This window comes from Callorhinchus milii, unplaced genomic scaffold, assembly GCF_018977255.1.
Source record: "Callorhinchus milii isolate IMCB2004 unplaced genomic scaffold, IMCB_Cmil_1.0 Scaffold1, whole genome shotgun sequence".
NCBI lineage: Eukaryota > Metazoa > Chordata > Chondrichthyes > Chimaeriformes > Callorhinchidae > Callorhinchus > Callorhinchus milii.
The window spans coordinates 85042010-85059386 of NW_024704742.1; the positions used below are offsets into that span (position 1 = coordinate 85042010).

The window sequence follows — 17377 nt, forward strand, 5'->3', positions numbered from 1 at the left end:
CACTACAGTGCTGTGTGTGTGTGATGCACTACAGTGCTGTGTGTGTGTGTGTGTGATGCACTACAGTGCTGTGTGTGATGCACTACAGTGCTGTATAATAATAATAATCCTTGCATTTGATATAGCGCTTTTCACGTTGGGAGGACGTCCCAAAGCGCTTCACAGAACACACTGTAAAGTGAATTGACTGTATATTTGTGGGCGAACGCGGCAGCCAATTGCGCACAGCAATGTCCCACAAACAGCCGTAGATTGAAAATAACCAATTTATTATTGTTTTGGGTTTTGGAGGGATTATTATTAGGCTCTGTGTGGAGTAAGGAAACTTGCCCAAGGTTTCGCCCTGCCTGGAATTGAACTCAGGTCTCTCGCTTGCAAAGCGAGTGCTCTAACCACTGAGCTACAGGACTCCACATATATGTGTATATGTGATGCACTACAGTGCTGCGTGTGTATTTGTGATGTACTACAGTGCTGTGTGTGTGTGAGATGCACTACAGTGCTGTGTGTGTGTGTGTATGCGTGTGTGATGCATTACAGTGCAGTGCTTCCACCTTGTGATGGAATGAGAACTTCTTGATATTGTGCAAAGTTGAAAGTTTCAGTTGAATAAAACCACACAGAAATCGCAGAAGGCTTAACTGTTTGAAAATGTTAAATTAAATCTTAACCTTCTGGTCAACTATCGACTAAGTAGCCCAGCCCAAGGTGGTATGATTAAATTTTGTTTGCCTTATACAGAATGAGCGTTATTCTCAAAGGCAGTTTTATAACATGCTCAGCCACAGCTCCTGTTCCTGTGTGAGTGTCAGGCAGGCTTTCTTTTCCTCTCCACGTTTCTGTGAGAAATTGAAGTAATTTGGATCAGTTATATAATGAACTTGTCATGTGGGGTGACTGTTCTCAAACCAAAGGGTTTCTGACCTGTTGCTTTGAAGGGTTTGGACTGTGTGAAAGTTTGAGGGGCAAGTTTGCATTGAGATATTACTGCTTGACACAGGGAAACATATCTAAGTGTATTTCAAATGTACTAGTGCTGCAAGACGCCACTGAAGCACAACTGATCAATATATTGTTAAGATGTAAAATATTTATGAATATCCAGAGTCTACTGTACACAGCAAGAAATACAATATTTCTGGAGTGGTCGATAGTTTATGTTCACATACGTTGTGGGATAATTCAGTGGCATTCTCGTAAAATCTGATTACAGCCCTAACCCTTTTGCTGTTGTGTTTGCATGCAAAAAGGGCCACTACGCTTGAGTGTAGTTACTCTAAAACTCCTGTGATGAGGCACTACAAAAATTAGTTGTTTTCTTTCTTTTGCTGAGGCCCTCTTATCAGTGATTCTCCAGTGCTACAGTCCATGGTCAGTCCCAGTATTGACCATGGCTCAGTGTGGTGTGTGCTCCCACATTGGGGAAGGAAATCTATCCTCTACACTAACCAAAAGTGGGTTACACGGTGACAACAACAACTTGCATTTATATAGTGTAGCATCCCAGAGTGCTTAACAGTGGCGGAGCACGATCATGGGGAAGGTGACCGTAAGCATGGTGAAAGGGAAAGCTTGGTAGAACTGGTGTGATGGGGGTACGCAGTTTAGAGCAGGTGAGTATGCGGCCGGTAGATGTTGGATTAGTTTGCTTTTGTGGATAGTGGAGCTGGGGAGACCGACGAGGAGGACATTTGATGTCCCAGAGACATCAGTATAGGCCTGGGGCCAGGCTTCCCATCACACACTCAAGCCTGGAAATGGTTCATAGCTTGAGAAAAAAAGAATAGGCAAATAGACAGCAGATTTATAAGATGTGTTTGACCAACTGTCTTCACATCCTTGCAAATGCGCAGGACTATTCTGCTGGATAGAAATCACATTAATGCACAGCCTCAAATTAAAAGCTTTTACAGCACCAGTGTGTGAGGAGATTCTATTAAACCGAATGACATCCACTCCTGTCTTCATGTACAGTCCATGCACGCACTTTCCAGCTGGAAACCTGTCTGATTCTCCCCTCCCTAACCTGAGGATAGTAAAGCTAACATCAGCCCAGGATTGAACTGGGGACCATCCGTAGTTTGACTCACTCCCATACCAGCACGTATCCACTTTGCAGCCATGTATTGTAAGGTCTTCAGGGAATGATTGACTCCCTGCGCTTCAGGGATTACAGACAGCCCTAACCCTAAGTGTTTTGATTGTGCAAATTTACACTTTGCCTTTTTTTAAAATCTATAAGTGGAGCATGTTTAAATTAGATTTGTTCTCTTATATTGTACCTCACTTTGTTTCTTGCTCTGCCCTCATTAGGTCGAAATTGTGTATTCCATACCTGAAAAAAAGCAAAAATGGACACATTCTGAACCTCAGTCCTCCACTCAACATGAATCCAATCTGGTTCAAGAACCACTGTGGTGAGCGAAAGACTCATCTGTGTGCTCAGTTACGATCTCTGTACACTGTATATCAGTAGATACAATGCTGTATTGATTGCTCAATTGTCGGCCTTTTTACACACTGGCAAATTGATTTATGTTAAGAGTGATGCTGCCTTTGGGACAGAAACAAGCCCTGGATAATTTTTCTTCCCCTCAGAGTTGTATTTCCACACCATTAACCTTGTTTTGTGTTTGTCCAGATATCAAAAACGCTTAGCCAAGTGCATTAATTTTGATGGTGTTGGTGACCCTGTCCTGTTTTATACAAAGAATTCAAGATTCTTGTCCCCACTTTCAAATCCCAGCACACAGCATCTTCTTTCTTCCTATTCCCCCCACCCCCACGTCACACAGGGTCATGTTAAATGAGGTAAAAGAGAGTTTTACTATTGTGTGCTGTTCTGAGGGTAAAGGAGGCTGAGCTGAGCAGCAGCTCTGTAATGTTCTCGGTTTTGTGTCTGCAGCTTACACCATGGCTAAATACGGAATGTCGATGTGCGTCCTGGGCATGGCAGAAGAATTCAAAGGCGAAATTGCAGTAAATGCTTTGTGGCCAAAGACCGGTGAGCGCACTCTGTATTACGACACATTAAACCGAGGTCCCTTCTTCCTGTTCAGGTGGGTCTAAAGATCCCATGGCATTAGGAACAGGAGTAGGCCATTCAGCCCCTCGAGTCTGTTCCACCATTCTGTAAGATCATGGCTAATCTATACTTTAACTCCAATTCCCACCCTTACCCCATATCCCTTGACACCCACTGTTCGAAAAGAAAAGGGAGTTATCTCTCCCGGTGTTCTGGCCAACAATCCCCTTAATAAAATTGGTCATTCATCAAAATTGTATCATGGCTGTTTGTGGGACATTGTTGTGCGCAATTGGCTGCCATGTTTTGCCCACAAAATACCAAATCAATCCACTTTACGGTCTATCCTATGAAGCTCTTTGAGACATCTCAACGACATGATGAGACACTATCAAATTCAAGACAAAAATGATGTTAGCCAAATTTATTAGTACTGTTAATGCTACTGTTACAGCAGTGGGAGTTTGGTAATGGGATTGATTTCTAAAGTAAACTGGTTTTTGTAAAAGACTTCATCTGTTTCCTTTCAATGCTTAAAAAACAGCTTGTTGTTCGATTTTTTAATGCAAATTCAACATGAGACAGGCTGTTCATTAACCAAGTGGACATTGAACCAAGCCCGTCTCGGTTAGTAAAACCAGCAGTAAAATCTTTAATTCACTTCATTCTAAAAGCAGCACTCAGCCACACTACCTCCTGCTGTTGAAATTACTATAAGAGCAATTTACATTTATATGGTCCCTTTTACAATGGGGGATGGGAGTTGCAAAGAGCTTCTTCAAACAACTGGGAGCTTGAACTGAGGAGGGGATGGGGGGGCTGAGGGGGAGGTGGAGGGGGGCTGAGAAGGGGGAGCTGGGGGAGGGGGAGAAATAAGCTTTCATTACTTGTTTCAGGCTTGTTTACTTCAATGTTCTGCTCACCAGATTCCCCAGGTTTTCACTACACAAGCTGCTGACTATCCACAACTCTGCAGCCTGTGTCGCCTCTGGCACCAAGCTCAGTGAGCCTATCACCTACCCACCCCCCATCTCGCTTGAGTCCATTGCTTCCCCATTCCCCAGGGGATCAAGTTCAAGATCCTCATTCTCACCTTACAAAGTCTCGCCCCACCCTACCTCTGTAACCACCTTCAACTAAACCAACCAGGCCACTCCCTTTGCTCATCACCACCATGCCCACTTCATGTCCCCACCCTATCTACACTACAATTAGCAGGCGAGCTTTCAGCTATTTTTCAGCTCTCTCTGGACTTCCATCCAGTGCCTCCCCACTCGCTCCCTCCTTTATTTAATACCCATTTAAATACCTAAATACGCACATTTGGCCACCTTTACCCTCTCCACGCCCGCCCCCCTCCCACGTCAACCTGGTCCTCAGCCAGCATTGTCAAGTGCTTTGAGACAACTTTCTGTCATGAAAGGTGCTCTATAAACCTAAGTTGTGTTATAAGGTGGTCAAAAGCTTGGTTGAACTGCAAACAAGATATTCAGTCTTTTTTTGAAGATCTTGTGATCATTAAAATGTTTCTTTTCTGAAACCTGCAGCGGTTCAGACGGCTGCGATGGTTATGCTGGGAGGGTCGGAGGTGGGCAACCAATGCAGAAACCCAGAAATAATGGCTGATGCTGCGTATGCCATTTTCTCAAAACCGAAGACATTTACTGGAAACTTTGTCATTGACGAAGAGATCCTCAAACAGGAAGGAATCAAAGACTTTGATGTCTATGCGGTCTCTCCAGGTATGGTACTTTCTCCATCAGTTTCACCAACACTAAGAGATTGGGTTGAAGGATTGCCTACTGTTATATGGATGGCTGTAGGTCTATAGGGAATCTTTCTCCTTAAATGTTCTGCCACCTTCTCCTGAAATGTGGTTGGATTCCTTTTTCTTTCCACCGTACATGAGTTGAGTCCTGTAGCTCAGTGGTTAGAGCACTCACTTCACAAGAGAGAGACCTGGGTTTGATTCCCGGCAGGGCGAAATGTTGGGCAAGTTTCCTTACTCCACATGCCTCTGTTTACCTAGCAGGAAGTAGGAACCCGGTTATTAGTCGATTGGGGGATCGCTTTTCTGGGGATAATAATTCCTTAAATATATATATTTAAAAAATTGATCACTTCAAACCACGACTGTTTGTGGGACACCGCTGTGAACAATTGGCTGCTGCGTTTTGCCCACAAAATATACAGTCAATTCACTTTACAGTATATTCTGTGAAGCACTTTGAGACGTCTCGAAGACGTGATAAGGCACTATATCAAATGCAAGGATTATTATGAGCAAGTGGGCACGGGCACTGTACACCCTCCAATATGTCACCAACACAGCCACTATACACACTTTCCAGTACGTACACAACGACATTAACCCTGAGATATATGGTGTTGCTCCTCACTGGAGAGACACTGGGTGGCTTTTGGGGGAAAGCTACTGTTTACATAACTGGATGTAAATAGTTCCTGTCACTTGAGTAACCTGTGCTATTTGGTTCTAGGACACCCACTGCTTCCAGATTTCTTTTTAGATGAGGAACCTGAGGCACTTGTGAAGAAAATGCAGAATTTTGGTGAGCATTTTCAGCTTGGGTGGGGGGGGTGGAGTGGGGGCAGTCAGTCTTGTTAAGTTCTTGGTTTGTCAGCATTCAGCGAAAGTGCCCTAAACTTGGACGATTACATTTGTTCAAATTTTATCTGTTTGCTTTGTAGGTGGAGTTCCTGCTTTTGGAGGAGGAAAAGCACAGACAGCAACGGCAGCAGACAAAGGACCCGTTGCAGAGACTTTCAGAATTCTAGAGAAGGCTGTCAATGCTGATGTGGTGAAAGGCACTCAAGGGGTGTATCAATTTGAATTATCTGGTAAGTTGGTTCAGAATCATCCATTCACACTGGGTGCTGCTACTAATTTGGTTCTTATAGAGAACTGTTTTTGATAGCGTAAAGTTATGCCTTGGAACACTCTCTCTGCATCTTGGAGTGATAATAATAAACGATATAATAATCCTTATACTGGATATAATGTCTTTCACGTGGGGAGATGTATAAGATCACTTCCACGATATACTATAAAGGATAACAACTGTAGGTAAACACAATAGGCAATTTTGTGCACAACAGTGTCCCACAGACATGAAGTAAATAACCCATTTTATTTGAGAGATTGTTTGTCAAGACATTGGAAGAAACTCTCTTCTCTGGCTTTGGTGATCTCACTAATGACTAGCCCTGTGTTAATGATGTTTAACGTCCACCTGTATCGGCAGAGACAGGTTCTCGGTTTAATGTCTCAAACAGATGAGCAGAACATAAGAGCTTTTTAATAACATTTCACCCACAAAATACAATCGCTTCACTTTACAGTATAGTGTACACGCTTTGAGACATCTCGATGACATGATAAGGCACATCATCAAATGCAAAGAGTGCTTGCGATTAAAATATCTTTGCTGAATATCAACTTTACTATTGACTAACCAGGGGAACACCCAGGCACATGGTACATTGACCTGAAGAACGCCAACGGCAGCTTGGGGCATGGAGCCCCTCCAGGGAAGGCAGACGTATCGATGATCATGACCAGTGAAGACTTTGTGAAAATGTTTGCAGGTGAGTTATCGGCAGTTCTCGTGGCGGGAGATGGGGTCAGTAGTCACCCTGTAGAACTAGAACACACAAGTTGCTGATTGTGTGGGATGTGTAGGAGGAGGCCATTCAAACCATCAAGCTGCTTAACAACCGTTACAGACCCTTTCAGCACAGCTCTTATTTAAAAAAAGAAGTGAAACGGCTTCAATTTATCAAAGTGCAAAACACTAGTCTTTTACTGAGCCGGTGAGTATAGAATCATACCCCCCTCCCACCCCCAACGGAAGCAATTTACTCTTCCAGGAGAGGAAGAGAAAGTTGTCATTAAAAGAAAAAAATCAGCTTTTGTAAGAGGGGTAAGAGGCCCTGTTCTCTTGTACCTCCAAGTTACCATTATCAATGCGGTGGAAGGTGTGGGATGAGGGGGAATGCCACATATCCTTTTGAGAGGTAGCCTATTGACTCAGAGATGTTGGTACACTGACATAATGGGAACATTGGAGGCCCTTCAGCTCATTGAGACTGTTATACAAATGTAATTTTGATGTTGTTGTTATACATTTTATTAGATCATGACAGGAGTCTTAGTATCATTTCCCAAATAAAAATGTTTCCAATCTCTTAATGCCCTTACTTCCCAAATATCCAGTCAGTGCCAAGGAGGAATAAGAGGGGTGAGACTTGTTACCTTACCCCACAAGGTCTGTTCCCAAGTGCCTTGGGGGAGGTGGCAACCACAGGTGAGGTACTTCCATCGGGGCTGCGCTGTTCTCTTGTACTGCTCAGTGACCAGCTGATCTGTTGACACTCAGGAACAGCACAGCACACTGAGATGGAAAGGGGCTGGGTCTAGAGGAAAGTGAATGTGAGAAAAATATAAATGTCCTGTTTCACTGTGGGTTTATTAGGATGCATCCTTCTTACATCCAATCTGTAGTGGAATAAAAATATCACATACACTCATTCCAGATACTTCTGACCCTGTTCTAAACATCAGATGAAGAGTGATGGCAGATTGGATGTTTGACAAGTGGCTTGGGAGCTCTTGTTTCCAGCACTGTTAAGAATGTTGCTTTAGCTGAATGAATCTGGACACTGCATTATAAAGGGTGATGATTGATTGCCGTGGCGGATTGTGGAGTTGCAAGTGTCAGCAAATTCAAAAGGGTAATGCATAGAGGTATTTACGAAAGAAGCGGATGAAGGATATGGGAATTGAGAGCATTTTATGTGTTTATTTCATGTTAGGACAGACCAGTTTGATCACAGGTGTCTGTCTCTTTGCTCCTGTTCATTTTTCTTGCATTATCCTCTCATTTTACTGGACATCTCTTTTGTTGTCGCCCTGCTCCAGGTAAACTGAAACCCACCATGGCATTCATGTCTGGGAAGCTGAAGATTAAAGGTGACATGACTCTCGCCATCAAACTTGAAAAGCTGATGTCTCAGCTGAAGTCCAGACTTTAATCTCCCAGCAGAGAGAAGCTTGCTTTATGCCTTATCAATGCAGTGGATGCCATAGGCGGGGGGAGAATGCCACATAACATTTTAAATATTATTATTAATTATGAAATTCTTTTTGCAAATGTTAACATCGAATCAATCCACTGTTGTTTCTTTCGTATACTCTTACTAATGTACATTGTTGAAATTCAACCTAAAACATACAGTTTTACAATGAGGCTAAAAAAGCTTGAATTTCAAAACTGTCTTGACTTTTAATATTAATTACTGAAAGATCCTGATTTTGTACTCTGATCAATTGTGTCCCCTCCCCTGTATAGGACAGCGAATGAGTCTCTGTGGATTACAATAAACATGTACAGATTTGGGAATATCTAACTGGCTTTGTCCAACAAACTTGTTTGATCGCTGGTTTGCCCAGTTTGGGCGGGGTTGCAATGTGACTGGGCAATTTGACGACAGATGCGTTTTTCTCTCTTATGTTCTCAGTGTTATCAACATTGTATAAACTTTGTTTAAAAAAAATTACATTTCAATTAATACACAATTACTTGGCATTTGTTTTCATTTTATTGGATGTCTGGCAGTCAATAATCTTAAAGTATTAATGGAGGGGGGTGCAGTTTGTTTTCCTTCTCAACTGTTCACAGAAATTGAATTATTTCTCAGTGCACAGCTTTGAGATTTCCTGGTTTTGAATTTAGGTGCAGTGAATCCAGGGTTATATTACCCCCACCCATTTCCCCCACCGTCTATATACGCCTCACGTAAGTGGAAATGCTCTGTTGCAGCCAAGTATTCAACTAGGCAGAGAATGAACAACTAAATTAACTTCGATGGCAGCAGGCAGGCAATGAGCATCATGGAGCCTTGAGACATGCTCGGTACTGTGAAGAAATACGCATTCTTATTACTTGCCAGTAGATCTGTGCTATTTTTATGAAGGACACTGTCAATAAAAATGCAGCGAATGTAAATAGTGTCTGTGACTGGCAAATTGGTAAATGATGCATTGATGTATGTGAAGACAGCTTTTATTTTATTGTTGTGCATCTTTTTGCCTGTTGCCTATTTTGTGAGTTGTCAGTGTCTGAAAGAGGAAAAATAGGTTAATATTTTGGGTAGGACCCTTCGTCAAAATCCATGTTATTATTTTCAGAGGCTTTGTCCTGGCACAATCCATACTCCAGCATTAAAAAAATGACTGAAGTTCTAAATTCATATATGGTTTTATTGGTGTCTTCCTATAAGGTAGAAATGTGTTTCTTGGTCAAAATGCTCTATATCTTTCTGTTCCTCAAAGGCAGATGGGTATCATCAGCCACAACAGCAAGTCATTTACTCCCAAGTTAACAGAGATAAGAGTATGATACTTGTGTGAGCAATGCATGCAAGACAAGAACTGGACTGATACCAGTGACAGAAGGAGGACTGATGGAGATTGTTAGGACACTGCAAGTGACCCATTATGTGAGTATTAATATTGGCATTTTCATGAGAGAAAATTAACTCGACTCCTCTGTTCTAAGACTTGGAAGATCCATTCAGTGAAGAATTCATTTGCCATGAAACTCCTCATTGAAATCAATATTTTGTGTTTGAACTGAGAATATATTTGCATTTGTGAATTGCAAGTGAAAGGACCTGGATTTGATTCCCAGGCAGGGTGAAACCTTGGACAAAGTTTCCTTACTCTGCACATAACAACATGCCTCTGTTTACTTAGCAGTAAGTAAGAACCTGCTTGTTAGTCAATTGGCGAATCGTTTTCTGGGGATAATAATCCCTTAAAAAAAAATTTGGTCATTCAATCCACGACTGTTTATGGCATACTGCTGTGCGCAATTGTCGGACGAGTTTTGCCCACAACATATACAGAAACTACACTTTACAGTATATTCTGTGTGGAAGCCGCTTCAATAACAACTTTCAAGAGAGAAGTATAGATATTAGAAGAGGACAAATTTGCAGGGTTATGGGGAGAGTGGGGGAGTGGGATTAATTTGGACAGCTCTTTCAAGAGCTGGTATGGACACAATGGGCTGAAGGGTCTCCTGTGCTGTATATCGTTGTTCTACTCCCAAGACAATCTTGGAGGCTAAGGACAACCCCAGGCTCCTCTTCTCCATCACGAACTGACTCCTCCACCCATCCTCTCAAGTCTCACCCATCCTCACCTCAAATGCCAACTGTGAGGCGATGCTGGACTTCCTCGAATCCAAAGTCGAGGGAATCCGCTCAGCTGCCTCTGCCACTGCATCTGCTACCCTCTCCCCATCTCCTCCCCGCCCAGCCCCTACCCATCCCTCCCTCCACACCTTTGAACCCGTCTCCCCTTCTCATCAAACCATAACCTGTATGAAACCCACCACCTGCTCCCTCAACCCCATCTCTACCCCACTACTTACCTCCCAGCTCCACCTCCTTGCCCCTCTACTCAGTGACATGGTTAAACTCTCCCGGTCCTCTGGTATTGTTCCCACCCCTTTAAAAACTGCTGTCATCACTCCTATCCTTAAAAAACCCTCCATGGACCCTTCTTTACTCCCTAACTATGCCCCATCTCCAACTTCTCTTTCCTCTCCAAGGTCTTGGAACGAGTTGTTCCTTCTCAGCTTCGCTCCTTCCTCTCCCACCACTACCTTCTCGAACCCCTTCAATCAGGTTTCCGTGCCGCTCACAGCACAGAAATAGCCCTGGTCAAAGTGACAAATGACATTCTGTCCATGTACGACAGGGCTCCCTCTGCCTCCTCGTCCTCCTTGACCTCTCTGTTGCTTTCGACACCATCGACCACTCTATCCTCATCCACCTCCTCTCACCTCAACCTCCACGGCGCTGTCCTTGACTGGTTCAAATCGTACTCTCACACTGCCTGCACTTCATCTCTTCAAACGGTTTCTCCTCTTGCCCCTGGACCGTCTCGTGCGGCATTCCTCAGGGCTGTGTCCTGAGTCCCCTCCTCTTCAACATCTATATGCTCCCTCTTGGTGACATCATCCGTAGACATGGAGTCAACTTCCACATGTATGTGGATGACACCCAACTCTATCTCTCTGCCTCCACCCTTGACTCCAGGACCACTGCTGTCCTGACAGAATGTCTGTCAGACATCAAGTCCTGGATGAGAGCCAACTTTCTTCAGTTGAACATCAACAAGTCCGAGGCTCTCCTCATTGGCTTCCGTCAACGCCTCCTGACCTCAGGCACTGACAGCATCAACATCCATGGTTGCACACTCCACCTTACTCAGCCAGTCCGCAACCTTGGGGTCTTGTTTGACCCTCAACTATCCTTTCTACCCCACATCTGTGCCATGACCTGCTCTGCCTTCCCCACCTCCACAACGTCGCCCGGCTCCAACACTGTCTCACATCGCAGGCCCCCGAAACCCTCATACACGCCTTCACTACATCGAGGCTCGACTATGCAAACTCACTGCTTGTCGGCCTCCCCAACTCCTCCCTCCATAGACTGCAGATCATTCAGAACTCTGCAGCCCGTGTCCTCTCCTGCACTAGGCCCCGCGACCCTATTACCCTCATCCTTGCCCAACTCCATTGGCTTCCCATCACCCAGGATACAGTTGAAGATCCTGGTCCTCACCTTCAAAGCCCTCCACAGTCTTGCTCCCCACTACCTCTCCGACCTCTTAAGCCCCTACAACCCCGTTCGCTCCCTCCGCTCAGCGGGCTCTGGCTTGGTTTATGTCCCCCGCCTCGCTCGCCCCAATATCGGTGGGAGGGCCTTCCGCCACTCTGCACCCACCTTCTGGAACTCCATCCCGCAGGCCCTCCGTCTCAGCCCCTCCCTCACCACCTTCAAGACCCACCTCAAGACCCTCCTCTTTGACTGTCCTTTCGATTTCCCTCGTTTCCCCCCCCCCTGAACTCCCCTCTCCCCCACCCTGACCCTCAGCTTGTGTCCATAGCTCTGTCTGTCCAGCGCCTTGGGATGTCCTCCCGATGTGAAACGCGCTAAACAAATGTAATTGGCTCACGTCAGCGCCTCCGCACCTCAGGTGCTGACACCATCAGCATCCAAGGCTGCACTCTCCACCTCTCAAAGCCAGTCAGGAACCTCGGCGTTCTGTTCGACCCTGAGCTTTCCTTTCTCCCTCATATCCGCGCCACAACTGGCACTGCCTTCCATCACCTCCGGAACATCGCCAGACTACGGCACTACCTCACCCCTCACGCTGCTGAAACCCTGGTCCACGCCTTTGTCACCTCAAGGCTGGACTATGGGAACTCTCTCCTCGCCGGCCTTCCCGGCACCTCCCTCCACAAGCTGCAGGTCATTCAGAACTCTGCAGCTCGTGTACTGTCCCAGGCTTCGGGACCACATCACTCCCACCCTCGATCACCTCCACTGGCTCCCCATCCCCCAGAGGATTGATTTCAAGATCCTCATCCTCACCTACAAGGCCATTCACGGCCTTGCTCCCTCCTACCTCTCCAACCTACTATCCCCTACCTACCTGCCCGTACCCTCCATTCCTCTGGCTCCGGTCTGCTCCACGTCCCCCGCCCAACCGCCCTACTATCGGTGGTCGGGCCTTCAGCCTCTCAGCCCCCAGGCTCTGGAACTCTATCCCCCAGTGACTTCGCCGCCTCCTCCCTTTCCTCCTTCAAGGCCGGTCTCAAGACCTTTCTCTTTGACCGTGCCTTCAGCTCCCTCTCGACTCTCTACCCCCTCCTCGCTCCCTCCCTTCCCTCCCCTCACCCTGACCATTTCCCCCCTCCTCTCTCCCTCCTTCCCTCCCCTCACCCTGACCATTTCCCCCCTGCTCGGGTCATGACCCAACTGTGCAGCGCCTTGGGACGTCCTCCTGACGTGAAAGGCGCTTTATAAATGGAATCTTGTTGTAATGTTGTTGTATAATTCTATGATTCTATGAAAGCCTTCAGTGCAGTGGGAGGACCTTTACAGGACAGGTTGTGACGTGCCAGCCATTTTGATGTTCTCGCGGTCCAAGTCCAATGCCACCGCTGTGCATGTGTGCATACTCATGCCAGCTCATAAAGCAGATTTGTATCCCATTGGTGTGGTTGGATTCAACCCAAGAAGCCAGCCAAAAGATCAATTCAAAATTAAATCCAATGTCAACTTTTTGGGCATAACTCAAATTACTGCATGCAATTTGCAGAAGTGATCATCAATGTGGACGAATTTCACCTTTGGTTTTGGATAGAAAATGTTCAAGTCATGCCTAAAACCTGAAAACCAACAGTTCGTAACCCCTGAATTTCAGCCTGTATTTAGATTATAATAATCTTTGCATTTAATATAGTGCCTTCAAGTGAGGAGGATGTACTCAAATATATACTGTAAAATGTAGTTTTAAAATATTAAAATATAGATTGTATTTTGTAGGCAAGCACATTCAGTGTCAGATGGAGAATTAATTATTTTCCTTCTGACCTATCCATTGGAGTGGCTCAGTGCATTGTTTTTAACCAGACCAGTCTCGTGTTGCAAAGCGTGCAAGTGTACCAGGCATGGAGGCTGTGTTTATGGCCTTCGGTACACCCACCCTGCTCAGGATCCGATATGTCGGTGCCGGTGAGAAGCAGGCCTAACAATTGATTAACATTGATATTTTTAAAATTTCAGTTTAAATGCTTCTTTTTGTTTAACTACTCTGTTTAAACAATGAACTGCAAATGTGTTTCCTGCATTTCAATGCTAAATATAACCAATGTGGTTTGAAATCAAAAGATCTTATGTTCTCAGAGCCTCATCATTTGTTTCCCAACAGCAAAATCCTTTCCTAATAAATATGCTCCTGTCAATCTCAACTCTTTTATTCAATAGAGCCCCAATACAATTGTCTCAATCTATGCTTTTAACCATTGCCAACATTTCAATTTATTGAAACCACAGTGTTTATTTGCAACAATAATCAATGTCGGAGGTGAAGTAAAAGACTGGAACTAAATCTTGTGATTCAGATATGTCTATGAATCATTTGGTCTTTGCTGCCATAGTTTATGATGTCATCTGAATTCCTTAATTAAATTGAAGCCCTATTTTCATGCTCATTTTCAGGCTTAAAACTGTAGCAGCTAATGATAGATCTGTACCAATGAATACTAGACCAGGTTAACATCTGGTTTGAGTCTACAGATGGATTAATATAGATGTATGAGCACACATAGACTAATACATCTATTTCAGCGCTGACACAGATGCTTGTGGGCAGTGTATGACAATTAATGCAGAGCTACATGCTAGCACCAATACTTATTTTCCCTTCCAGTGCATGGATACTGTAGCTGGCTATGATGCTGAAACGCAGCTGGTTCACACTGCTCTTTAGTTTTTCAGATTGTCTTGGGCATTTTCAGTGGACTTGTTGATGCTACTCAATGCAACACTCAGGGTCATCATTGTGCAGAAAACAACTGCCGTTTTCAGACACTATGCCATAGGCCGACAGTATTAATAACAACTTGCATTTATATAGCCTTCACGTGGGGTAGCGTCCTGGAGCTCTTCAGAGTTCCGGAGTCTGACACCAAGTCGGAGGGAGAGGAAGTGGGAAGATGACCGTAAGCACGATCAAGATGGAAGGTCTTTAGGCGGGATTTGAAGGTGGGGAGGGAGGGAGGGAGGGGGCAAGGCAGAGGGATTGAGGGAGAAAGTTCCAGAGTTTCAGGGCATAGTGGCTGAAGGCACGACCACTGATAGTAGAATGGAGAGCACGAGGGACAAACAGGAGGCCAGAGCCATCCCAGCGGGTGGTGGGGTGGGGGTAAGCAGATCAGAGTGGTAGGAAGGTGCGAGGGCATGAAGGAATTTGAAAAAGAGTGAGAGGATCTTGAAGTCGATCCATTCTGTGAATGGGAGCCAGTGGAGCCTGGCAAGGACTGTTGTGATGCGGGTGTAGATTTTCGTGGTGAGTATCCAAGTGGCAGAGTTTTGGTTTAATTGAATTTTGTGTATGGTGGAGCTGGGGAAACCAGCGAGGAGGGGATTGGAATAGTCCAGCCATGAAATGACAAAGGTATGGACGAGGGTTTCAGCTGTGGCTGTTGTGAGGTATGGATGAGGTTGAGCAATATGACGGAGATGGAAAAAAGTGATCCTGGTCAGAGAATGGATGTGTGGTAGAAAGGAAAGCTGGAGATCAAACCTGACACCTAAGTTGCGCATGGGTTCGGAGAGTCTGAGGGAGAGACTGTATCGAACACAGTGGAGAGATCCAGGAGAACAAGGAGGCAGAGGGAGCCCTGGTCACAGAGAGAGAGGATGTCATTTGTTACTTTAATGAGCGCTGTCTCTATGCTGTGGACAGGACGAAAACTGGACTGGAGGGGTTTGAGTAGGGAGTGGAGGGAGAGGTGTGAGTGAAGTTGATTTGCAACCACACATTCCAAAACTTTGGAAGGGCAGGTTTGAGATGGGTTTGAAGTGTGTGAGTTTGGAGGGATCAAGGGTAGGATTTTTACGGAGAGGAGTGATGACAGTGACTTTGAGGTGGAGTGGGACAGAGCCTGAGGAGAGGGATTGGTTGATTGTATCAGCCAGCAGTCGGCAGTGAGTTGAGTGACCAGAAGCTGTGTGGAGTTGGGTTCTGGGCAATGAGCAGAATAAGACCAGTTGTGTACTTTACTTGACAGTTGTTATATGTTGTTATTCTGCTCCCATTATTTTCAACCAATTTCAGACATTCTGGAATTTCTGCAGTTTTCCTTCTTCCTGAAATTGCTGGAGTCAACGAAAGTTCATGAAACGATGCAACAGTCTCAGTCTGACGGATTTCAACCCCGAAGACAACACATTTGCTTCACCACTTCATATTCCCAAGCTTAACCATTCATACGCCTAATAATAATCCCTCCAAACAAACAAAAAAAACAATAATAAATTGGTCATTTTCAATCCACGACTGTTTGTGGGACATTGCTGTGCGCAATTGGCTGCCGCGTTCGCCCACAAATATAGAGTCAATTCACTTTACAGTGTGTTCTGTGAAGCGCTTTGGGACGTCCTCCCGACGTGAAAAGCGCTATATCAAATGCAAGGATTATTTTTATTATTAATGCATGACTGCTTGTGGAACACTGCTGTGCGCAATTGTCTGCCACGTTTCGCCCAGAAGTATACGGTCAATTCACTTTACAGCATATTCTGTGAAGCGCTTTGAGACATCTAGAAGACGTGAAAAGTGCTATATCAAATGCAAGGAATATTATTATTATATATCATCACATGAAAGCTGGCTCTTGTGTGGATAGCACCTGATAAGCTGTCTCCTAAGCTGAGCAAATTATAGTTCAACCATATATCTTTTGAATTGTTTTCTCCACAGTGAGGATGAGAATGTAAAATCTTTCCATCATCATATCCCTGAAGCAATCACCTCACGTAAACTAATACACCTGCAGAATCATTATTGTTATAAAAGAACATCAACAAAGTGTAACCTGCGGAATTGTTACTACACCTGTAGAATTGTTATTAAAGTTGATTTGTTATAGAGAACATTGTTAACACAAACATAAATTTGTTATGAAAAACATATTTAACAAACTTCAGCTGTAATAAACACATCTTGACATTTTTCTAGTCCACGTCATCGTTTTTAGCCATTAATCAAAACGATGTCTATTCAACATAAGCATTTTTAACCATTGATTCAGATCATGTTTTCGACTACAAGGGTTAACATATCTTCACAATTTTATTTATGAAGCGGGATCACAACAGTGGGGAGGGGGTTGAAGCAGCAGGTGGTGGGCTTCATATGGGTGCTGTTGTGGAACGGGAGGAGGGAGAGATGGGGGTAAAGGAGTTTAGGGCAGACTGAGACAATCTGAGCAGGGAAGAGGGAGGTGGGATGTGGCTAAAGGTGCAGTCAAAGAGATAAATCTTTAGATGGATTTTGAAAGGAGGGAGGTGGTGGAGAGATATATGAAGTAGGCTACAGTTGGCAGAGTAGAAGAAGTGATGGGGGAGGGGGGGGGGGTAGAATCACACAGAATCACAGAAATATAAATTTATACCAAAATAGTAAAATGTACAAACTGCCTAATGTTTTCAGTGACAACTTTACTACCTACATGTTTATTTGCTTTGTGAAGATGCAGGCATCACTTTCTGTTCAAGGTTAAATATTTGCAGATGGAAATGAACATCATTTATTGGATCTTTTTGTAAATAACCGTGACATCAGTTGTCTCATCAGTTGTGAAATCACTTTCAGCGAGATCAAAGTATGTTGCCGTGTTTTGGGATGCTTTCCAAATGTGTTCTTCCACGTAATTCTGTATGAATTGGTGAGAATTTCACTTCCAG

General features: G+C 44.5%; 1 protein-coding gene across 1 annotated transcript in view; it reads left to right on the forward strand.

Moving 5' to 3' along the window:
* hsdl2 (hydroxysteroid dehydrogenase like 2) overlaps nt 1-8617 on the forward strand; it is a 46048-nt gene extending 37431 nt beyond the window's left edge. The window contains 7 exon segments of the mRNA NM_001292811.1: nt 2314-2417; nt 2906-3004; nt 4573-4767; nt 5524-5595; nt 5735-5884; nt 6503-6631; nt 7965-8617. Of these exon segments, the coding sequence (NP_001279740.1) occupies nt 2314-2417; nt 2906-3004; nt 4573-4767; nt 5524-5595; nt 5735-5884; nt 6503-6631; nt 7965-8077 (862 nt within the window). The 3' untranslated portion in view covers nt 8078-8617.
* Nucleotides 8618-17377: the final 8760 nt, after the last annotated feature.